The sequence below is a fragment of the Antennarius striatus genome, chromosome 4, assembly GCF_040054535.1.
Source record: "Antennarius striatus isolate MH-2024 chromosome 4, ASM4005453v1, whole genome shotgun sequence".
Taxonomy (NCBI): Eukaryota; Metazoa; Chordata; class Actinopteri; order Lophiiformes; family Antennariidae; genus Antennarius; species Antennarius striatus.
In genome coordinates, this window is record NC_090779.1 from 13,864,982 (window position 1) to 13,889,071 (window position 24,090).

A 24,090-nucleotide genomic window follows, 5' to 3' on the forward strand; every position below is an offset into this window, starting at 1 on the left:
AATAAAAATATGATATACAAATAAAAAGTAAAATGAATAATATAAAGTTAACATACACCAATAATCTCAGAGCCTCTAGGCAAGAGAATTGTTGCCGCCTGTGTATGAAAATGATTTTACCTATAATTCGACACATGTAACAAAACAGAACAGAACAGAAGTAGTTAAAGGAAGAATATACAGTATAACTAAATATTCAGTGGTATAAGCTTACATGGAAAATATGTTTTAAAAAACTACCATGAATACTTGGTCTCATTCAAGATGTGGTCGGATTGCTTTTAAAGTCACTTACTGCAAGTAAGTTGCATGTCTGGTTATCCATCGAGTAAACTAATTTCAATAGTTTTGGATTACTTCAAGATCAAATATTGAGAATAATTTATATTGTACTAAAACTGAACGCATCAACAAAATATTTTAATAATCATAGTCTTCTTCTTCTTCTTTTCCTTTCGGCTTTTCCCTTCAGGGGTCGCCACAGCGAATCAATTTCCTCCATCTAGCCCTGTCCTTTGAATCCTCTTCTCTCACACCAACTACCTTCATGTCCTCTTTCACTACATCCATAAACCTCCTCTTTGGTCTTCCTCTAGGCCTCCTGCCTGGCAGTTCAAAACTCAGCATCCTTCTACCAATATATTCCCTATCTCTCCTCTGGACATGTCCAAACCATCTCAGTCTGGCCTCTCTGACTTTATCTCCAAGACCTCTAACATGTGCTGTCCCTCTGATGTACTCATTCCTGATCCTATCCTTCCTGGTCACTCCCAGAGAGAACCTCAGCATCTTCATCTCTGCTACCTCCAGCTCTTTCTCCTGTCTTTTCTTCAGTGACACTGTCTCTAGACCAAACAACATCGCTGGTCTCACCACAATTTTGTACACCTTTCCTTTCATTTTAGCTGAAACTCTTCTATCACACATCACACCTGACACTTTCCTCCACCCGTTCCATCCTGCCTGTACACGCTTCTTCACCTCTTCTCCACACTCTCCATTGCTCTGGACTTTTGACCCCAAGTACTTAAAATCCTCCACCTTCTTGATCTCTTCTCCCTCTAACCTCACTATTCCACTTGGGTCCCTCTCATTCACACACATGTACTCTGTCTTAATTCCTCTCCTTTCCAGGACAAACCTCCACTTCTCTAGCTTCTCCTCCACCTGTTCCCTGCTCTCACTACAGATCACAATGTCATCTGCAAACATCATAGTCCATGGAGATTCCTGTCTAACCTCGTCTGTCAGCCTGTCCATCACCATGGCAAACAAGAAGGGGCTCAGAGCTGATCCCTGATGCAGTCCCACCTCCACCTTGAACTCCTCTGTCACACCTACAGCACACCTCACCACTGTCTTACAGTCTTCATACATGTCCTGCACCGTTCTAACATACTTCTCTGCCACTCCAGACTTCCTCATACAATACCACAGTTCCTCTCTGGGCACCCTGTCATAAGCTTTCTCCAGATCTACAAAAACACAATGCAGCTCCCTCTGGCCTTCTCTGTACTTCTCTATCAACATCCTCAAAGCAAATACTGCATCTGTAGTACTCTTTTTTGGCATGAAACCATACTGCTGCTCACAAATGTTCACTTCTGCCCTTAGTCTAGCTTCCACTACTCTCTCCCATAACTTCATTGTATGGCTCATCAGCTTTATTCCTCTGTAGTTGCCACAACTCTGCACATCTCCCTTGTTCTTAAAAATGGGCACCAGCACACTTCTCCTCCATTCCTCAGGCATCTTCTCACTATCTAAGATCCTGTTGAACAACCCAGTCAGAAACTCTACCGCCACCTCTCCTAGACACTTCCATACCTCTACAGGTATATCATCAGGACCGACTGCCTTTCCACTCTTCATCCTCTTCAATGCCCTCCTCACTTCATCCTGACTAATCTTTGCTACTTCCTGGTCCACAACAGTAACCTCTTCTAGTCTTTGTTCCCTCTCATTTTCCACGTTCATCAACTCTTCAAAGTACTCTTTCCATCTTCCCATCACACTACTGGCACCTGTCAATAGACTTCCATCCCTATCCTTAATCACCCTAACCTGCTGCACGTCCTTCCCATCTCTATCTCTCTGTCTTGCCAACCGGTATAGATCAGTCTCTCCCTCCTTACTGTCCAACCTAGCATACAAGTCATCATAAGCTTCTTGTTTGGCCTTTGCTACCTCTACCTTCACCTTACGCTGCATCTCCCTGTACTCCTGTCTACTCTCCCCAGTCCTCTCAGTGTCCCACTTCCTCTTGGCTAACCTCTTTCTCTGTATACACTCCTGTACCTCCTCATTCCACCACCAAGTCTCCTTATCTACTTTCCTTCCAGATGACACACCAAGTACTCTCCTACCTGTCTCCCTGATCACATTAGCTGTAGTTGTCCAGTCATCTGGAAGCACCTCCTGACCACCCAGAGCCTGTCTTAACTCCTTCCTAAAAGTCATGCAACACTCTTCCTTTTTCAGCTTCCACCATTTCGTCTTCTGCTCTGCCTTTGCCCTCTTCATCTTCCTCACCACCAGAGTCATCCTACACACCACCATCCTATGCTGTTTGGCTACACTCTCACCTACCACTACTTTGCAGTCACTGATCTCTTTCAGGTTACACCGTCTACACAAGATGTAGTCTACCTGTGTGCTCCTACCGCCACTCTTATAAGTCACTCTATGTTCCTGCCTCTTCTGGAAGAAAGTATTCACTACAGCCATTTCCATCCTTTTTGCAAAGTCAACTACCATCTGTCCTTCTGCGTTCCTCTCCTGGATACCAAACCTGCCCATCACCTCCTCATCACCTCTGTTTCCTGCACCAACATGTCCATTGAAGTCTGCTCCAATGACAACTCTCTCACTTCTAGGCATGCTCTGCATCACTTCATCAAGGTCCGACCAGAATTTCTCCTTCTCCTCCAGCTCACATCCTACCTGTGGAGCATACCCGCTAACAACATTGAACATCACACCTTCTATTTCTAGCTTCAGGCTCATCACTCTATCTGACACTCTTTTTACCTCCAGGACATTCCTAACAAACTCCTCCTTCAAGATAATTCCTACTCCGTTTCTCTTCCCATCTACACCATGATAGAACAACTTGAACCCTGCTCCTAAACTTCTAGCCTTGCTACCTTTCCACCTGGTCTCCTGGACACACAGTATGTCTACCTTTCTTCTCTGCATCATGTCAACCAACTCTCTACCTTTTCCTGTCATAGTTCCAACATTCAACGTCCCTACTCTTAGTCCTATACTCTTGGTGTTCCTCTTCTCTTTCTTCGTGCGAACGCACTTTCCTCCTCTCCTTCTTCGACCAACAGTAATCCAATTTCCACCGGCGCCCTGTAGGTCAACAGCGCCGATGGCGGTCGTTGTTAACCCGGGCCTCGACCGATCCGGTATGGAAGTCATGGGTTTGATTCACATATTTGATTTGGCAAAAGTTTTACGCCGGATGCCCTTCCTGACGCAACCCTCTGTATTTATCCGGGCTTGGGACCGGCACAATAAGACACTGGCTTGTGTCCTCTTGCGGCTACATTATTTTAATAATCATAGTAACGACATTAAAAATAAACAAATTGCCATTATATGCAACAAATCTAAATATTTAATGTGATACATTGTTTCAAATTTAAAATACTCAAATCTATTTAATAATATAGATTTATTATCAATAGATTTGATTCTATTTGATAGTATAGATTTGATTGTGTCCTTCTAATATTTTTTAAAAACAATGAAAACAAGGCAGAGATGATGTAGTGAGCAAGTGCCCTGTGCAGCAGTTCTCAAATGAGACACTCTAATCATCCTAACTCCACCCTGACATTATGTCCATGAATTTTATGGTCATGATTAGACACATGACATAACTTTGGCACAGAACATACTACAGACACATTTCTCATTTTGGTTACATAGGGCTCCCCTGATTACTCGGATCCTCACTCAGATTTCATACCTCTTACCTTCCCCAAGACACAATGGTGAATCTTACAGGGATGGGGATTCAAGACCGAGCTGACAGGCAGGGGCTTCAGCCAGACATTTTCATTTCACCCTCTCATCAAGTTTGTGTTTTGCTGGTCAGTCCAGATAACTCCGCTCCTCATCATTTGATCCTACTCCTCCCTCCAGCTGAGTGACCAAGACATACAGCCACAGATCCAATGGTAGAATTGTAAAGTTTATCATCGATCGTTTGCCTAAGGTGATCTAGTACCATGTAAACTCAAGACCCACCTTCTGTTCAACGCAGTATTCCTTTTGGCAAATCAAAAACAAGCTGAACAAAGCAATGGTGAGGCTCAAGCTACTCAAAATATAATCACCTCCATCAAGGGTATTCTGTCCCTATGTAATGAGAGAATTTATGTCCCATAGAAGAAATACAGTATATAGTCTCATGGTGGAATCCTCTCCAGGCCACCACACCCAAATACTGAGTTCTGCCCGATGTATAAGCAGACACAGTTGTATGAAACTCTTGTTTATCAGATGAGGACACCAACATAGCGGTGGTGAGTGGAGGCTTATGAATACCCCGACACCTGTCTCTCACCCTGAGCAGCTCCAGAAAACAAGGATGTCCAGCTCATATCTGCAGGTAGTGGGCCCACGAGGAAGTGGCTCCATGTGGATTGTTAAACATGTGGCTAGAACTGGTACCAGAAAGCAGCCTGAGTGTTCCTTTTCTGATTGAGGCTTTACGACTCCTTCATGACAAATTCATCTGTTGCCTTCAAGTCACTTAGCCTGGCCCCTCACTTGAGAATGTTTGCACATGGAGACCCTACCAGGGACTTTTTTTCTCAACCTCGTGCCCGGATTGTAGAGACACACAGATGTCACCATCTCATTAAGATGGGATTCTCTGGAGGGCAGATTAACCTGAAATTTTATATTGTTTGGTAGTTATAAAATATAATTATTTTTAGACGCTTTTTGTCCATACATAAAAACTCAATATTTCACGTTTGTTTTTAGTATGCCTCTTGGTTTTTTTTTTCAGTTTTGTTCAGATGAATTATAAATAGTATCGCGTCATTGACTTGTACTTGTTATAACCACTATATAAGCAGAGTTTTAGCGATATCAGAGCTAAATCAAAATGGTCTGGGCACATATGTTCCCACAGCTGACAGTGATGTCCTTATACACTATCCAGATCAACAATCTTCTTTTGAAATCTTCTGCGGATATTGATATTGACACTCAGGTCAGGTGATTAAATCACAATAGCTACTCATCATTTTTATTTCTTTTTGGGTTGTTTTTGTTTTACAAGATTTTTGAATATGAATCAGGATTCATACAGGACTTCTGTGAGAAATAAGTCTGGGGATCTATGTTCCAATAAATACAAATCTCGGCAGGAGTCAGAGGTCAAAGGTTGTGGAACTGAGATGCAGTGACCCCAGCTCAGCAGGACGTTCTCTCTATAGAGATCGAGTTCTTTCTGCAGTGTGGCCCTTCTGCCACTGGCCCAACCCCCACTGTGTTGTCACCACTTGAGAAAAGAAGTAAGAGACATTTAAAAAAAAATTGAAATCCAAATATGAACTAATTTGAGGGAAGTACAAAAAAAAAGTAACTATTAAGTTGAAACATAAACAATGGAGAGGCCAACTTTAAATAATTGTATTAAAAACCTTTTTTATCAATAACAACTTTTTTTTAGTCACATATAGAAAGTAAAGGAAGAGCAGGGCATAAACTGTAATTTGCTGCAGTGCTGATACTGATTATGATTATTACATAGATACAATAATGTGCTTACAAATTTGTTAATATTTGGATATTTTTGTGCACATTTTGGTGGATTTCCACAATGAAAAATGCACAATGAAAAAAACCATTTGACAAACACAAGTGTTTTAAATTGTGAAATCTTCATGCGGAAACACATGAACATAAGCTTCAACTGTTATAGTTCAGCAGTCACCGCGTATGGTTTCCAGTGCTTTTATTTACAGAAAAGTGACTAGACTTCATGTTACTGTACACTTTGATATTTTCCATCTTTATATATACCCATAGGGTAATAGGTCCTCAGTAACGTTGAGTGCATCATGAAACACACAACCCTAGGTTAATGTGTCTGTTACTAACCATAAAAAAGGAGAACAAAGTATCAATTGCAACAAAATAAAGGACACACCATGAAAGGAGGAAAGCAAAAAAAGGATTGTAAGACAAGTCACCAATATTTTTGTTGTTGTTGTTGTTTTTTGAGTCCCAGAATTCAGCAATTGAAATTTATCCAAGATGAAGACGACATAAAAGGCTGATCAAGTATCTTTCTTGAGTTTGCATGATGGTGTAAGTTTTGTCTTTTTGCCTCTTGACAGGATGCTGCTTGGCCCTGACAGAGACCGCAGCATCTCTGAGATTGTGTTGATGTCAGTAACGGCTTACAGCGCCCTGATCTGGAAACCGACTGAGGGCTGGTGGGATGATCTTTGTGCTGTCTTGCGAGACTCGAGCAGAGGCATTCCTTTAAAGGCACAGCTTGGCAGCAGCATTGCACTCTCAAATGATTTTGCTGCAACATTAAAATTTTAGATAATATTTTTTCCTCCAGTAGTGAGAGAAAAAATCAGTTGTTGAAAACCTCCACACAAAATACACCACAACCGAGAAAAGGGTCAATAAAATTAGTCTCTTCCATTTATCAGTACATCCACACCATTATTCCCATTACCTTGTCAAGGTACTTTCTACTATGTCCTTCTTTTATGATGTAACTGATCTGAAGTGTTCAGAGTCTGTGCATCCACCAGTGTAGCAGGCATGGGACTTATCCTCAGCTGTCCAAAGCCGTGTTCACAGGCTATTTTGCCCAGCCTGTGGTAGCCTCTCCATTGATGTAGGCAAATCCAGGAAAATGCTGTGAGTGCTCATACTCTGAGTTCCTACGTGGGCCTAGGGGGGAGTACATGTCCCCAGAAGTGGCATAGCGTGATGAATGCATAGGTGGGCTGGTATAACAGCTGTTAGCTGGTGACACATCAGGCCACCGGGGAGCAACGGGAGCAGGGTGCAACCGAGGAGTGCTGCCCATCAAGCAGGGCTCCATACGAGACATCTGGCTGTTGAGCTGGTACTGCAGCAGAGAAGGAGAGGAAATAGGTTAGAGTGGGCAAGCATGGAAATAAATAGCTCCAAATGAAGACTAGCCACAGCTGCCCCGGTTGACCCAAAGGAATAGCAGCCGCTACCTAAACCCAGGAAAAAAATGTTTTTCCACTTGGATCAGATTAAATAAATTTGCTGGTGAACAGTTATCATTTTGCCAATCTAATTTAATCAGCGGCTAAATGAGCTGAACATTAAGTGCAATCTGCCTTCCCATCTAAGTTTGAAAAATAAGCGGAGAAGTACATTTCTAAATTCAAAATACTCCCTGATGTCAGGAATTCACAGACAGAGAAATACCAGCTGAATTTACTAATGATCATAAAAGTAAAAAAATATTACTAGAAGCAGAGAAACATCAATCTGTCTTGGACATTGACAGAGAACATGATCTCAGTGTCTCAAACATTACTACATTTGATGCAGTGTTAGCCTGTAACATTGGATGTGCGCTGACCCTGCCAATGTTAATTTCCTGTCAGGGGAAATTGCCTGGCAAGTTATCCCACACTGGTACAAAATGACCAACTTAAGAAAGTTAGAAAGATTGTTCCTCTGTTATTGATGGTGACTATGGTGACTGAAGCCAAACAATTCTGACTAAATCTGCCTGTTGACAAGAATATTTTGGACAGATGGGGATCCAACTAAGTTTTGTGTTCATCTCCATCCCCCAAACTCCCACCTAACAAAAGACAGGCATTGTGCCTGATTTAAGCTCAGACAGGCTTAAAAAAAAACGTGGAAGTGGGATCCTTTTTTCCCTTTTCCTCACTAAATATAAACATGACAGTCGCTTCCATTATAAGGGATCACGACATGGAAAAAGACAGCCGCTGCAGGTCAGAGAGCAGAACAGACGTCTCAGCTGCCTCTTGTTCACAAGCAGAAAAGAGACCATTGAAAAACAATATTTTAATAAACGCCCTCTTGCTCTGCTCAGCTCTGCTAGTGGCTCAAACAGATGAAGAGACCATTGAGAACTGGAAAGATGTTTAACAGAGCTGTGCCCCCCTTGGCCCCGACCAAGTCACCTTTCACTGTGTGCTTCCGCCGTGTGAGGGGGTGATTTTGGGACTTGTAGAAACACTGTGACCGCTGAGGCCCAGCTGATCTCCTTCTACAATAAAGCAACGGAGGCTGAAGGGCCCTCGACAGAGAGTCACCATCAAAAGCGTGAACTCATACCAGTCGGTAAACAGGCTGTAAAACAGAGACTCCGCCTTTCTCGCATTTATGTATTTAGTCTTCCATTTAAAGCTTAGTTTCCTGCTTTATGAAGTTATGTGTATGATTTAGTGTTCTCAGTATTCCCCATATTCTATAAATCTTTACATACATACATCCATTAGGGTAAAACACATACATTTCGTAACCTACTTCTCATAACTTACAGTTCAACAGAAAGACAAATACATGCATTTTTACATTCACATATTTTTGCAGATATTGTTTATGTCTACTCTTTTCACCAGAAGGAAAACATACATTTCGTTATAGCCAACAAAAATCTCTACAACACAGGCATTAAAGCTCTTGATCATCACTGATGAATCACTGGACTCTCATAGTGACCTCTGCAAGTTCAGTCACCCAGTCCTCTGAATAGAATTTTATCTCTTCATTATTTATTTACACTGTTGAGATCATTTAGACAGTTGATGGCAGAGGCTCATTTCAGATCTGTAATGAGACCAAACAATAGATCCCTGTGAATCATTCTAAAATGAACAATCCCTCTCTGCTTACATGACATTTAAATTATTATTATGTGCTGCAAAAAAGAATTTGTGCTTGTTATTCTTTTGAAAACATTTTAAAGGTACCTTTACTTCATTTTGCATTTTATTTAATTTTTTTCCCACTTAATTTCAGAGGTTGTACTTAAACATAAGTTTCAGATACAAATTTGGGAATTTTATAAGATACATAGTATAATCTGTTACACAGCAAAACACCTAGTAATATTCAAAATATTCAAAAACCAGTCCATCTCAACGAAACACAGCTTTAGAATACACCTCGTATGCTAAGGATGAATAATAGAAATAGAAATAGAAAGCCTTTTATTGTCACTATACATGGTATAATGAGATTTGGGCAATTCCTTGCAGTGCAATAATTTACAGTAGAAAAGAGCAAGAATAAATACAAATACAAGTACAGTCGTTACGCTTCTGATTGTTTACAGGTGTATAGATCGAATAATATTAACATACAGAACTCTGTGTTTTAATTTTTGAATGTTGCCGTTAGTTTTGTTGATTACCAGCTCCTGGCTGATCAGCACTGACCTGTGCAGATGACCTGTGGTAGGCAGGATAGTGGAGGGGAGCTGGAATCGCTGGCTCATGGGCCAGACTCGGATACTGGCTCTGAATGGGATGAGAGTGCTGGTTGGAGTAGCTCCCGTAGTTGTAGCTTCCCGTGTATCTAGGATTGAATAAGCAAAAATATATGCAGACATTCCTAGAACAAAATGAAATATTTCTAAAATGCCTGCTAAGCTTTATAACTGAAGTCATAATTACCCATGCTCCTCTCTGTGAGTGTAGACTGGCATTCTGTGGGTGGAGGATGGAGGTGGGACCGGAGCGCCGCTCCTCATACAGGACAGCTGCTGGCCGCCGTCTGGAGTGGAGCTGCCTGCTGTAGTCACTGTGTATGTAAGGGACCAGGTATATGACTGAACAGCACCTGGCAGACACATATATGGACAGAGACAAATGTGTTGGCGTAGAAGAACTATGTGCAGTGAGATGTCTACTCATTTATGTGTGGACGTGAGCAGTGTGTCACCTGTGGTGGAGGTGACTCCGGTGAACTCCGGTGATACCGCTTCTGTCGGGGAGCTGGCTGAGGAAACACCTGTTGAGTGGACTGACCGAGCTGGAGAGTAGGACCCTGGAGATGGGGAGGTGGGGGTGGTTTCTGCCAGGGTGAATTCCTCTTCTCTCTCGGCTGAAGGTGTCAGGAGAGCAGAGACCATTAGAAAGAAAATTAGAGGTAAATTTTTATAGAGATTTTTCTAGTTTTCCTTTAGATCTTACCTGTGCTGCCCTCTCCTTTCATGGCCCTCATGAGGTCATTGGCTCTCTCCTGACAATGCAACGACTCCAGCAGGTAAAGCACGTAATCATCAAACATGAGGTGGATCAGGTGAAAGGATCCTGTGAACAGATAGAATGGATCAGTGAAATTCAGAGAGAGGAGCCGACATTATGTGTGTTGAAAAATGACAGAGATTTAGGTGGGTGGAAAATTAACCCCCCCCCCCAAAAAATATCCATGATTTGGTAAAGAGAATACACGACCATTAAGGCTGAAGCATCTCTAATAGCGTAAGAGTGATGTCATCACATCCTGCATCCTTACGGGAGGATTGTCGTAAAAAAAAAAGAGCAAGTGAAATTTTTTTCTTGTATTGACTCAGAAATATGTCAGCTGACCCCGGGTCGCACGGAAGTTGCGACTGTGGCATGTGACAGGGTGTCACAATTGTGTCATTGTGCCCGTCACGCAGCCACCGCGTGCATAATAAAAACTGGTGGCCATTCAAGAGACGAGGGCGTACTACTGACCAGTCGTAAAATGGAAAAGACGGGTAAACGCATTGGACGAGGGGAGGGGCGGCTTTTGTTAATTAGCTGTTTGTGCACAGAGACCTTCTTTAGCGAAACACTGCAACCAGCTGTGTCTTTGATATTCACAGACAAACCCGAAGGAAACAAGTTGAAAGAGGAAAGAAAAGCCATTTTCTTTTTTTTCATTTTTACAACTCAACTTGACTTACTGCAAACTGCAGTCACACAAGTTAGTAACGCAGCCATTGGCCTGTTTCTCCCTACTCCCTGCTCACTTGAAAATTATTAAGTTTATGGATGTGGAAGCTCTAGTTTAATGTGATTTTATCATTCTTTTATTTTTCAAAGCTTCCCCAAGAATAAACAAATAAACTCACAGATCTCCGTCATACCGCCTTACACTCAGCTCCAGCTACAGAAACTGGCTCTTGTGTGTGCACAACAATAATCTAACATTTTTTAATTTTCATGAAACATCTGTTTTTGGACTTTTGCTTTGAGGAATTATGTCCAACTCACCAAAGCTGGGTGCGCTGTGGAGGGTCATGTCTCTGATGACTCTGGTCCCGAAGCACGACCACATTAGCAGGAACTGTTGGGCTACCTTCTTCAGACACCCGGGCCTCTTGCCTGCCACCTAGAGAGAACATTTCCATGAGAAAGGGGGAAGGGTCTGGATGCTGGGGTAGAATTAACCTCTAGGTCCACATTGGGGCTTAACCCTCAGGAACGAAAAACATGTCAACAAGTCAGCTATTTAATTTGCCCCCAGGGACACGCCTTCCTATTGAACTATTGTCCGGGCAGTCCAAGACGTTGCTAGGGCGACCGAATTTTACAAGCCCATATCTAGCACATAATGGACGCAAATGGGAAGCTTGAAGACATCATTAACTGGGAGGATTGCATCGCAAGTGCCTCAGTGTAAAAAAGACATGCAGGGACGTGTGGCTTCCAGCTGCAGGTGTCTGAAGAACAAACTCCTCAGACTTCTGATGTACAAGTGTAACAAAAAAAACACTTCCTGGCATTGTGGAAAATATATTAACTTAATGAATGTAACCTGAAGACAGACACTTGCAAAAATGTTAAGTGAGACCAGACTCAAACACGTAGATGTTGTGCTGTCTGACCTTTACAACACATCGGTCCACCATGGAGTCCAGCCACTCGATGTAGGCCTCGATCGGAGACTGCTCCTCTAAAAGACGGTCAAACTCCTGATACACTGTGACAGGAAGAAAGAATCTGATTTTTTTTTTTTTTGCAGAAATTAGTTGTAAATGACATCTTTATGCAACAACTCTGTGATATCTGTGACCCTTCATTCCTCCAGAGCTGATTCAGAGGAGTGAGGCTGGAGATGCTCCACAGGGCGTTCCAGAGGAGAGTCAACCTGCTTAACCCTACCTTCTCAATCACTTATACATTAACTCTGATGGTCGTGGGAATGACTGTCCATCTAGGTGTTGTGAATGAGGAAAGCGAGTGCAGCTCTCTGTATGGCTGCATGCATTTGAGTGGAATCAGATTAGATGCATGGACCTACGGTGGATAATAAGCTGTCTGTGCTCCTCTTGTGAGTCCTCCATGGTGTAAAGTGTCTGCTTGGTGATGCTGTTCAAGTCCACATTCCTCCAGTCCTCCAGCATTTGAAACGTGATGTCGGCACTGTTTATCACAGTCCGGGACGCCTGGAGAGATGCATCACAATATTACTTACAAAACACACCCATATCCCTTATCAGCTGTGTTTGCTCATATGGATTTTATTAAAAAAAGAGCATGACAGGCACCTGACATAGATGGTTTAAGGATGTTTGTCGCTTTAGAATCTGAGAAAATCTTCTGCACACTGGAAGCAGAAAAACGAGACAATACAGTTACTAATGTGGCATCGTTCTATAATAAAGGTACAAACCATGAGAATGAGTTGGGAATTTTAGACTTACATTCAAATTTGATGTTCCTCAGGTTTTCAGGAAGGTCATGAAGTGCAATTTTTAGCCACTCATCGAGCTGTTTGGCAAATTTTCGAATAACCTGAGTCAAACTGAACGAGGTAAGCAGAGGTATAAATCAATGTTTGGACATTTCAAAATTGCAAAGTGTCCATAAACCTATGTTGAATCTCACAATGTAGAAGTTAAAAAAAGAGTCAGTAAGAGAACTATGAACACAATCGTATTTCCAAGCGTAAGTCCGAAGACTGTGGAATTAATACTGTACATAGCCTACATATTGGTTCAAGAGCGGAAATCAAGAGCGGAAGCCAGGAAACCGGCACAAAATTCAGAAGAGTGAAGGCCTACCTGTCAGGCAGTGCTTGTAGGACGGTGGGCATCAGCACCCCAGAAATGGCCTTGTAGAGTATGGAGTCACAAACGCCAACAATGTTCACCACCGTGGGGGAGCCGAGGACAGGGAGCATGTGTGGGGGCATGCCCTGCCAGAAGTGCAGCAAGAAGCTTTGTACCTAAATGAACCACACACACACCAACATATTTAGCATCATCAAAAATCAAGATTCAATTACATGAAAAATAGTTTCAAACTGAGGAAATCCTGCCTCATCAAAGTTGGCTCTGATAACGGTGTCCAGTATCCTCTGACAGTGTGTTCTGTACATCATGATGAAGGTGGACACCTGTGGGCAACAAAAGACTATTAATCTCACTGCGTCATAAAGTTAACTTTTTTTCTCCTTTAGAGAAACAGAAAAAAAAAGTGATACAAAAACAAGAGAGTAAATCTTTTACAAAGGATGTGAACCAATAAATACATGTTACAAGTCTAGGCTGGAGCAGAGTAATATAAAAAGAGCTTTAGAGATCAACGAAACACAAACCATTTAAAATCATGGCCCCCTTTTTAAAAGCTGGACAGCTAGTGCCTGTCCTTTGTCCGTTTCTAGATCTTACTATCTCCCCCAAAGATTAAGAGTGAGTCAGGAGGCAGCAAATAAATCCTGAGGGTCCTTCTCTACATGCAAACCCAGTGAAGGTCCTCAGCCAGATAAAAGGCTGCAACCAGAGGGGGCGAGGAGATGGTGAGATGGCAGGGAGAGGACGGAGGAGGAGTGTAAGGTGTAAGGATGGACTTTAAAAGTCCTGTTTACCCTCTCTTCTGGCAGGCTGGCAGGCAAATTTAAGTCTTTGACATTTGGAAACTCTGGCAGGAGCGTTCCCAGTTTGGAGCGCGGTGAATATGCCACTGTCTGCTTGGTGACCTCCTTCTTCCCCGTCTCGTTCACCCACGCCGCCCCCTTCTTGGAGTACATCACATCATAATACTGAGAGGTCTCCTTCACCGCAATGCCATAGTAGTGGTACCTGAGGGTAACAGAGGTTGAACGGGTGAAAACTGTAGGCATTAAAAACCTCTCAAAAAGACAAATGTAATTTAAAAACACATTACGATATAAACTGTTTTCTGACATTTGTTACAAACTAGTTTAATCAGATTCCATCTGATTTTAATCCTATAAAAATCTCTGCATTGTACAGTTTATAAAACTGAATCTATTGATTAAGAAAAGATTAGTTTTCAGTAAAATGGTAAAGAACATACATACAGTAGCCTTACGTTTTACTACCTGTGTTGGGCTTCACATTAAGATGCTTGGTATTTAGATTGTTTTTTTCATTTTGTGTTTCATGTTTGAAACTCTTTCTTTCGTTTGTTTGTTTTTTCCTTTTAGAGGAGAGTTTATTAAATTGTGCTAAGGTATGAACCAAACCAACTTACTTGGACTGTCCTCTTGTTCCCAGTCTTCTGGTCGTTAATGCTGGAAACTGTTGCCTTATGATCTGTACAGTTTAGGACAGAAACAAGTGTTAGTGTGCTGCAATTACAGAGGGGAATTTTATTTAATGTTCAATTCTAAATGATTTGTAGTAATTTATTAAGAAAATGTGTTAGGTGGAAAGAGTAGTCTGAAATAAGTCTTTAAAAAATATTACCTCGTAAGAAAATTTTGTATTGAAAATAGTAGAATAATACAGAATATTTTATCTTTATCTCTTTAAGAGGAAAGGGTTTATTTCAGTTTGTCAGACCAACATTTAAGTCTCTCATCTGTTTCCATGAAGAGGTCTGTGAGGGGGAGAAGCTCTGAAAGTCATCCATTTATGACATCAGAGAGATATTACTTTTTCATCCTTTATTAACAGTCTTCTCTCATCTGTTCTCCCACCCATCCTCTCTCCATCTCAATCTCTTTCTCTTCTCCATTCTCTCCTTCTTCCTCTCCTCTGTTTTTGTCCAATGAGATTGGCTCCTTGCTCCGGCTCCTGGTGCAGAAACTTTAGCAAACAGTGTAGCTCTCCATTGTGTGGGATGAAAAAAGAGGCCAAGCTGTGAAGTTTCTGTCAGGCCCCGCTTGATAAATGAGCAGACAGGGAGGCAGTCCGAGCCCTCTCTCGTTTTTTTGTCCTGAATCAATGAAGCCTTCCTAAAGGACACCCCACACTGCTCCAGCCACTGATCTAACATTCCGCTACATCTCACCCTTCCAAATTTCCTTTAATTACACATTAATCCAGGCCCCTTCTCTTTTTCAATATCTTCCGACAGGAGCTGCAGAGGGGCGGGGGTGGGCTGAGTTGGGGGTTGGGGCTGGAGTCCAGAGTACATGGAATGGCTGGGGGTAAGAAGGCTGAGGAACTTGTTGGGGTTGTGGGAACAGACCAAAGCACATCTCCTTTGGCTCTAGATTAGGTGTTCAGTGAGCGACCACGGAGCTTTGCTTGCTTCACACTGAGCTGCAGCTGATATTAGTTCAACAGCAGCCAAAGCTGCAGCACAGAATCAACCCAGGCATGAAATGGTCTCGCTAACGTTTATGGCTGATTTGCTCTGTGAGGTTATTACTTTCATTGCAGAATGAATGTATCTTCCCATGTTGAGTTGTTTAGTTCTGAGTAAAACCTGTAGTGCATGAATAAATCTGTAGTTGTTCAAAGGAACACCAACTGTGCCGTAATTGCGTCGTACACATTCATAGACACTACTTATAACCACGTTAATGATGTGTATTTTTGGTCAAGGCAACGCTGAGTCAAACTAGACTTAGTCGTAGTTTGACATGTACCTTTCCAAAGCTGGCCGCGTTGACGGGCTGCGTGTCGTGCTTTTCACTGAAGTCTAGGTAATGCATGTAGAGGGCACTTCTGGGAATGCATACACCTTCAGCTATCTCATAGTTGTCTTCTAGCCTGTGAAAAAAGAAAAGAAATATAAGTGATAATAAAACTGAGATGAAAATCGAAGATCAAAAGTCAGAGCAGGACTTTTTATCATAATGACGTCTCTAACAAGAGGAGAAAAATGTTCAGTGATTTCATTTGGAAATGTTTGGGTTGAATCAGGTTGAAAAGCCAAATTCAATCAATTGTGTAATGATATGATAAATAATTTTCATGGAAGGGAACTAATACATTTTAATAATCAACTTAGATAGTAAATATGGAATGATTATTTCCTATACATGCATTTTTTGTCTACAAATTTCTGTTCTGAAATCTGACATTTCTTTTGTGTTTCTATTCACCATCACCGAGGTCAAAATGTCCCCAAATGAAAGACAAATTCTTCCGTTGCAAGAATCTTCTGTTGAGATCGATTTGTTGGCTCAGTGCTTGAACTCAGTAACACCTTACAAAAACCTTCATTCTGAATAAATGCAGACTAATGAAATGTATCATCAAATTTAGAGGCCTGAACAAGATTAAGCTGTTGTTGATGTTAGATTTTGTACATTCTCAGTTGATGGCCCTGCCTTGGGATGCACATGACCCAGATTCAGGTATTAGGATTATTATTTATGTTTAGGTTAGAATAAAATGTAAAACTAAAAGTGAAAACTGATTCAAGATAATGTGTGCACATTCACAAATCCACTAATCTCACAGATTGTGTGTTCTTTATGATGCCACATACAGTATAAAGCAAGGGTCACTAAATGGCGGACCGCGGTCCGGACACGGACCGCGTGATGGTTCTGTCTGGACCTGTGACCACTCCATGATAAATTCAAGAGAGTAGATTTTCTTGGCGCATTTTTACTTGCAGTTCGCGGCTACAGACGCGGGCGCTGCTCCTCCAGTTAACCAGTAATAGCGCCACTCAGTTCAGCCAATCAGATCGTTTGTCTACCCTGCGCTGTCAGCGTACCAGGAAGTGAGACAGCTCGCTACCGCTGAGTTTACTGCTACAGCGGAGCACAGATGGAGGGAGACAGCATAGCTCCAAACGAAGGGAGGTTAATGAGGAAAACCACTGGTTAACAATGAGTGGACGAAATTTATGTTTATTCCTCCGTCAGGCAGTTCAAAACCATTTTACCTCATATGGTCTGAACACGTAGCATGAATTAAAAGTGGTAACATGAAGCGCCACTATGAAACAAAGCACAGATCTTTTGCGCAGAATTATCCCCTGAAGTCCGAGCTGAGGGGCAAAATGACTGAGAAAAATGCGAACGAATGTTCACTAAAGGCATGGTGGGGTTTGGGGCAACATAAAACATCTTTTAGTGATGGGACAGTTGTGAATAAGTGCTTAAAAGCTGTTGACATTTTGTTTGGGGGAAAACAGAAAGATGAGATGTGTGGAAAAACTCAGCTTCAACAGCAACCAGAAAATCAGAAATATTAACGGCTTCATGCAGCTATTCGGAGAGCACCATGCATATCTGTGGCCATTAATGAGTTGTAGTTTTTGGTTGTGTGTCAGGTTCCTTCACAAAGATAAGGAGCTCTTTGCTGAGTGTAACACCACTATGAAACACACACAAGGGGAGAGGACATAAATGCAGCAATAAAAGATGCTGATCAAGTCCAGTGGTCTCTGTCACCAACATTACAGAAACCACCACAAGGTGTGCACAGGCACAACTTGTGTACAAGGTTACTTGTGTACAAGTAAATGACTGGCAGGCCACATGCCCCTTTCTCTCATGAAGAAAGTTCTGTTTGCATTTCCCCCCTGAAAGAGCCAGTTTTTATTCATGTTTTCTGAACATGTTAATGTTTTTTTACTTGAAGTGTAGGCCTTCAGTTCTTTAGACTGGGATGTCTTTAATTTACGAGAAAAAGGATTATTCAGTTTTTTTTGCACTTTATTTTTTAATTCTGAGGTTTGTGTGTTCTGCAGTCTAACGTAAAGGCTTAAAATTTATTTGCCTGGGTCTAATTTTATTTTATGGTGAGGTCAAAGAGCTAGCTGTGCACTCACTTAAACAGATCCTGGATTGAAAATTGATAGATGATAATGTGGATATAGTAGTCGGCTATAAGACACAAACTGGACTTGGGTTCGGACCTTTCACTAAGAGAAAATTTTTCTAAGCTTTAGCGGATTAATTCTGATAAACAAGTAAAATGAACACAAGAACATTTGTTTTTTTTGTTTGTTTGGAGGTTGCATGTCATGACACTTTTGCAAGTGTTACATGTTTGGATTCTTATTTATTTTGATTTCCCGCTTATACAACATGGTGGTTATTTTTGTGAGTGTTAGCACTGCTTGGTAAAAATAGTGTGTATGTGGAACCTTTCAACTTCTGAAAATTGATTCCTACACATCATACCTGCTGTGTTGCTTTATGATCTATCAATGCTTCATTTCTTCTACTGCTGACCAATTTATGTGACAGTCGACCAATGAAATTAAACACACTGCAGACACATGCATGGGGTTCTCCAGAGGTCTATTCTATGGCTGGGAAAATCATGGCTAAATTTAACAAACCAAGCTGCTTTGTTGAAATCAAAAACAAAACATACAAAAATTGATTAGAAGCTTCATTCGTAATTTTGTTTTGGATTTTCTTAACTTTTTCCCCCTCTGAATTCACTGTAAACTGATGTACTGTATAAGTGAACAACTTATTTATACCACAGCTGTGACATCTTCAGTTTATTTTGCCAGTAATACTCTGACTGTTGAAGTATGTCAAGTTTGTTCACAGAACATGTGGATTTGCTTTCATTTAAAATGTTGTGAAAAATATTTTCCTGTTAAAACCCAAAATCCATATATCCATTTTCTTGTAGATGAGATGATCACAATCGCCTCATCTTCCGCATTACATGTCATGGGTCAGCTGGCTACAGGCTACAGGTGGGGTACACCCCAGATAAGATGCCAGGTCATCGTGAGGCCAATACCCATTATAGTGGCTTTTATTCTTATGTAATTTCTCACACCACTGGACCTATAAGTCTAGTATTTGTGTTTAAATTCATTTTACTACCAATGTTATTAATTTCTGACTCACCCACTAACCAGACGGACCCACAGGTAAACAACAAGTTCTTCAGCACAGAATTAAACTGTCCCAAATGGACCAGTATAATTCTGTGTTGTCAAATTCTTCAGTAAAGATTTTCAGTTTGTAATTCCTGTTTTAAATCCCTGTAGTTTGTGGAGCTGCGTTGTGTCCGCTTTCATTCCACTGCTACATGCAGACATGCTGGACACATGCTACCCTTCACACACACGTCCACGCAGACTGATGGAGATGGAACACCGATCCACAGCCATGTTGTTGTGTTGTAAATATAGCAAACTAATTACAGGGACTGTTCTGAAAATGATAATAAAATTATGATTTCTGTGTCTAATTGTTTTCTTTTTTGGTTTAACAATTAGCCAAATAACAAGCAAATAATAAGCAAAAGTATTACTGATCTGTACAGTTTCATATTTAAAATGATTCTTTACATTTACTGCACAAATTACAAAAGATTCATATCAACCTTCATTTATTATCATTGAGAAAAAAAGTACAGTAAATTGAGACCAATTACAGCAGCATTTATGTCTATAATGCAAAAATAATTTAAACTGCTTTGTTGACCTGATCCTAGATCCCACTGGTTTTGGATGCAGGTTGGATGCAGGTTAAATTTTAATTGAAGTCCATATACCTGTACATTATTGAATGCTTTTAAATTCAATAATTTTCACAGACAAGAGGCAGGATGACGCTTTTGAACACATAAATTGCTTATACAGGATGAAACATTAATTAAATTATCAAAAAACTTTTGATATCAATATTGACATATGAAATACATTGTTTTTCTTAATTATCTTTTCTGTTTGTTATAAGATCACTCAACATGCATGAAAATAAAAACATTTCAGAAGCCTGATGTCAGTTATGTCTACATTTATATTTGAGTTTTTTAAATTGCATTTTGGGAAACAGTGTAGAAATACTGGTTTTAGTCGTGTAGTATGCGTGTGTCTGTGTGTGTGTGTGATGTAAGAAAAAATAAAAATCAACATAGTTTTCATACCTCATATGACTGAAAATGAAAGAAAAATCCCATAAAGTGAATCGTCACAGCCGTAGACCAGGGTTATAACAAACTGTAATGTGTTTAATTGTACAACTGTACACTTATTTTTTATCCTTAATGTATTGAGTATATATATATATATATATATATATATATATATATATATATATATATATATATATATATATATATATATATATATATGCTTTATACTTTTTTTCTTTTTAAAAAAAATTCTATTACTAATATTAGTTTTTTTCCCTCTAAATTCTATTTACATGATTTTAAATTAAACAACAAAATCTTTTTTATAAACTCACCATTCCAGAGTAGCTGGTGTCGAATGGGGTTTAGAGGCTCGGTTGTTTTCTTTTTCTTCATCTGTCAAAAAAAAATAAAAAAATCAACACATTTTGATGAGATTAAGAAGAAATGCTCTTCATAGAAACAGAGATGTCACAAATGTGTTGCTAATGACAGTAAATATAAAAGATACAGTACAGAAAAAGCCACTGTATTCTACTGTATGTGTGTGGATGTGGTCAGTTTGTTACACTCAACATCATCATGATTAATAAATAAGGTGTAACAACATTTTGTCAGAGGTTGGTCAGGGTTAGTTGGGTCTTTCGGTGCTGATGCTGCTTACGTTCGTCGTTGGACATGTTCCCCAGAGACGTGTGACTGGAGTATCGCTTGCTCTCGCTCTCGTTGAGGCATCTTTCAATCCAGCTCTCTAAAACAGAAGTAACGGACGGCAGGTCACAGAGCTGGACAAACTGTAACACCAACATGACGCCTCATCATACAAATTATTTTGTTAAGTAGAGAGAAGTGATGCCAGCGTGGTCAAAAGAATATGATCGAATTCAACTGAGGGTTTTTAATTGTTGTTTGAAGCAGTTTTTGTGGGTTTTTTGGTATTAATTTTCATGAAATTTGTCAGTAAAAGAACACATGCCTTCATTCTTGCAGAAGAGAGTCAAAGCTGAATATGCACAAACAATTTAATTGATTTTCCAAGCTGGACAATCTAAATGTTACTAATGTGTGAGGATAAACTGACAGCAGGCGATTGTATGAACAGAGGTGCAGCCACGGTTCTATTTGAGTTGTTTTCACCAGGCCGGCAGGAATCCAGCATTGTTCCCAGGGGACTGAGAGCGTACACACTTGCTCAAAAGAGCCTGGGCACAGAACCGAAGCAGTCTGGTGGAATGGAGGCCAATGCCCTGGTTTAATTTATACTTAGAAAAAGCTCAATTGACGTGCTTTATGTGGCCAAGCAGCAGCTTAACACCAAAGCTTTCATGTAAAAACAGCCTGACAGTAGGGCAGTTTCCTTATTTTATACATTTGTTGAAACGTCTGTTTAAGTCTTACGTTGTACAGAAAAACAAAACATTTATCAAGCATGTCTATTTTTTTTTTGTATAGCTGCAGAGTCCTTTTTTCCTCCAGTACTAAAGAGAAAATTTTGCATGTAGTTCCAAAATAACCTACTAATCAGTTGCTGTTAAGGTTTTTTTTTAAAACTCTACACATAATAAATCTTACTTTCCCGCATGTGAACTGACAACAAACATGATGGCAGCTACTCCCAGGACAGTTTGATGGTGCAGCCTGATGAGGGATTCAAGTCACAGTTAGTAAAAAGTTTTAGAAGTTTACGCTAAGTGAGAAAAACTACACATCATGGTTTGTCGCATGCTGACAGAAGAGGTCAGACAGTCAGTGAACGTTAGAACTACACTGCTGAACAGATTTTAACTTTAGGAGCTTCAAAACTATTTGTAAGTCTCATTCGTTGTGCTTTTCTGATGTAGACGTCAATGTTTACAGTTTTAACCAATGTAAAGCCTGTGATGCAACCAGCAATTATTCTGTTAGAATAAATATTTAAAGAAGTATTTTTTTCTGTCTACCTAACAAAATGAAAGAAACCCTGTGGAAAAGTGAATCCACAGACGTGGAGCTCATTCTCCTCAGAGGCTCAGGTCACAAGCTTCAGGAACAGATCAGTTGGGGATCTAAATAATTGGATTAAATTTGATCAGCGAGTGAAACGGATATTCTCTCATTTATCGACGCACAATCAGGCCTTAACTGCCCTGTGCTGAGGCAGCAAACTATAAATATAAACTATTCATTTAAAATTATACTAATTTTAATGTTCCTGAAACAAAATAACATTCCACCTGATGAGACACAAAAGTGAATCACTGCTAAATTCTTTGTAAAATCCAGTTCTTAAATTGGATATTCGCTTTGAATTCTAGTCTGAAGAGACACGTAGTAATTTACACATTGATGCACCTGTTGTTTGGTGGCTCCACTCCTTTGCACAAATCAAGAGAGATTTTTGGGTTTGAGTGAAAACACTTCAAAAAAACAATAAGGAGGCAATGCTACTGGATGTTTAGATATTTCTGTGACTTCTCTTCAACCCGTCTCTTAACTGTGAAATAACGAAAGCAATAATTCATCGAGACAGTTTGAAATAAATATATCAAACTGTGATAAAAAATTTTTTAAAAAGCTGAGCATCTAGACACCTGCTGTGAATGATGGCAGAGAAAGTTGGAGACTTCCACAAAAGCAGCTCAACCATTGTCTCTGAGCAGAAACTGGATTTCTCAATGCAAAGTTGAGCAGCACTGACCTGTGGAATCCATATCAGGCTCCTCCAGCAGCCCACAATGCATCCTTTTCCCATCAACGACACAAGCTCCTCCAAGAAAATGGCTTAACGCACAATTCCCCTCCTCGGCAGCTCTTCCGTTGTCTCGTTGTGAGTTTCCGTGACCACTGCCCGTCACAGGAGATGTTGAGGATCTGAGGTTCGTCCAGAGAGGGGTGGTGTTTGGCAGAGGAGGGTGTGGGGTGTGGGGTGGGAATAAGGAAGGAAAGGGGGGGTAGAGACTCCAGAAATCCAGCGGGGGGAAAGCCAGACCCGTCAAAATGTTTGCTGATGTTTCATGGGAAAGGGGCTGATTTTATAGGAGCCCTGATGGGGACATGTCATTGATAGGCTTGGAAGGCTGATGAATGGCCCCAAGTCAGATGGGGATGTGGCAAGGCTCACTGGAAGTCTTTTGTGGGGCTGTTTTGAATAAGAAAAGCTCCCTCCCAATGAAAAAAAAAGAGGCTTAGATCTACGCAGTCCTAACACTGTGGCCTCCCCGTCTTCCTTTATGGCATTTAATACGTTTTTATACACCTCACAGCTCCATATAAACATAGATTCCTGCACAACTGTTGCTCCGGTTGCTCCCTCCGATTTTAACTCCAACCCACATCCACACACTTGTTGCTATATTTGATTCATGTCTCATCTAATTCCACCATTAAACCAATTTTGTTGCAACTTTTGCCTGGAATCAACACATCACATGCAAAGACATGCAACCGAATATTTTAAAACCTTCAGCAGTGTAAATTTTCTGAGGAGTTGTCAGACCCCTTTTTTTCGTCCACTCTTTGGCTAGGGCAACCTTATTTTTGGTGTGCCTCTGAGAAGAGGGAACGGTCACAAAGGGGGGGAAGTAAAAGTGCAAAGCCTGAGGCTGGGAGGGCTCTGATGGAGTGCCTGAGAGCTGGAGAAGGGAAAGCTGTGATTAGAATATGAATGGAACCACAGGAGAGGGGGAGAGGAGAGGGGAAAGAAGAGGGGAGAGGAGAAAGGCGGATTACGGCTGAATTACTCACCACATCATGGATAGCAAAGGAGAACTTTCTCCACCAGTGCGCAGGCGTGGGTCCAGATGCTGATACTCACTGACAGACACCATGCAGCCACCTTGGTGCGCATGGAGGAGCTTGTGGAAGCGACGTCACAAGGGTCTTATTTGGTTGAAGACAGGTCCGCACATCCATTCAAACTCACACGAGAGGCAAAGTGATGGGTTAAAGGGACTTTTAAACGGAAAAAAAACCCCCTGCATCAGTTAAACAAACAAGCAAACAAACAAAAAAAGCCCAACCACAATAACCCATTAATAACACAAGCATCAGAGGTGCAAATGGCAGCTAATGTGGTG

General features: G+C 40.9%; 1 protein-coding gene across 2 annotated transcripts; it reads right to left on the reverse strand.

The window, feature by feature from the left end:
* Positions 1–5,728: 5,728 nt before the first annotated feature.
* rfx4 (regulatory factor X, 4) lies at positions 5,729–22,885 on the reverse strand. 2 transcript variants are annotated; one of them, XM_068313179.1, is made up of 18 exons: positions 22,713–22,885; positions 20,700–20,786; positions 20,371–20,431; positions 15,832–15,955; positions 14,487–14,548; positions 13,858–14,071; positions 13,309–13,386; positions 13,052–13,215; positions 12,692–12,792; positions 12,536–12,594; positions 12,289–12,433; positions 11,873–11,967; positions 11,259–11,376; positions 10,206–10,325; positions 9,955–10,116; positions 9,687–9,813; positions 9,450–9,588; positions 5,729–7,123 (listed from the first exon to the last, which is right to left on the reverse strand). In XM_068313179.1, the coding sequence occupies exons 1-18, from the start codon at positions 22,753–22,755 to the stop codon at positions 6,851–6,853; spliced, it is 2,172 nt and encodes a 723-aa protein (XP_068169280.1). In that variant the 5' UTR covers positions 22,756–22,885; the 3' UTR covers positions 5,729–6,850. The 2 variants fall into 2 exon arrangements, with proteins under 2 accessions (XP_068169280.1, XP_068169279.1); XM_068313178.1 differs by having other exon boundaries at positions 9,687–9,852.
* Positions 22,886–24,090: the final 1,205 nt, after the last annotated feature.

Coding starts and splice junctions, on each gene's coding strand:
- rfx4 (XM_068313178.1), bottom strand. CDS start 22,755: ATGCATTGTGGGCTGCTGGAGGAGCCTGATATGGATTCCACAG. Junction 13,216..13,308: donor TCAGAGCCAACTTTGATGAG/GCAGGATTTCCT, acceptor TGGTTCATTTAG/GTACAAAGCTTCTTGCTGCA. Junction 10,326..11,258: donor CCACAGCGCACCCAGCTTTG/GTGAGTTGGACA, acceptor ATCTGTTCACAG/GATCCTTTCACCTGATCCAC.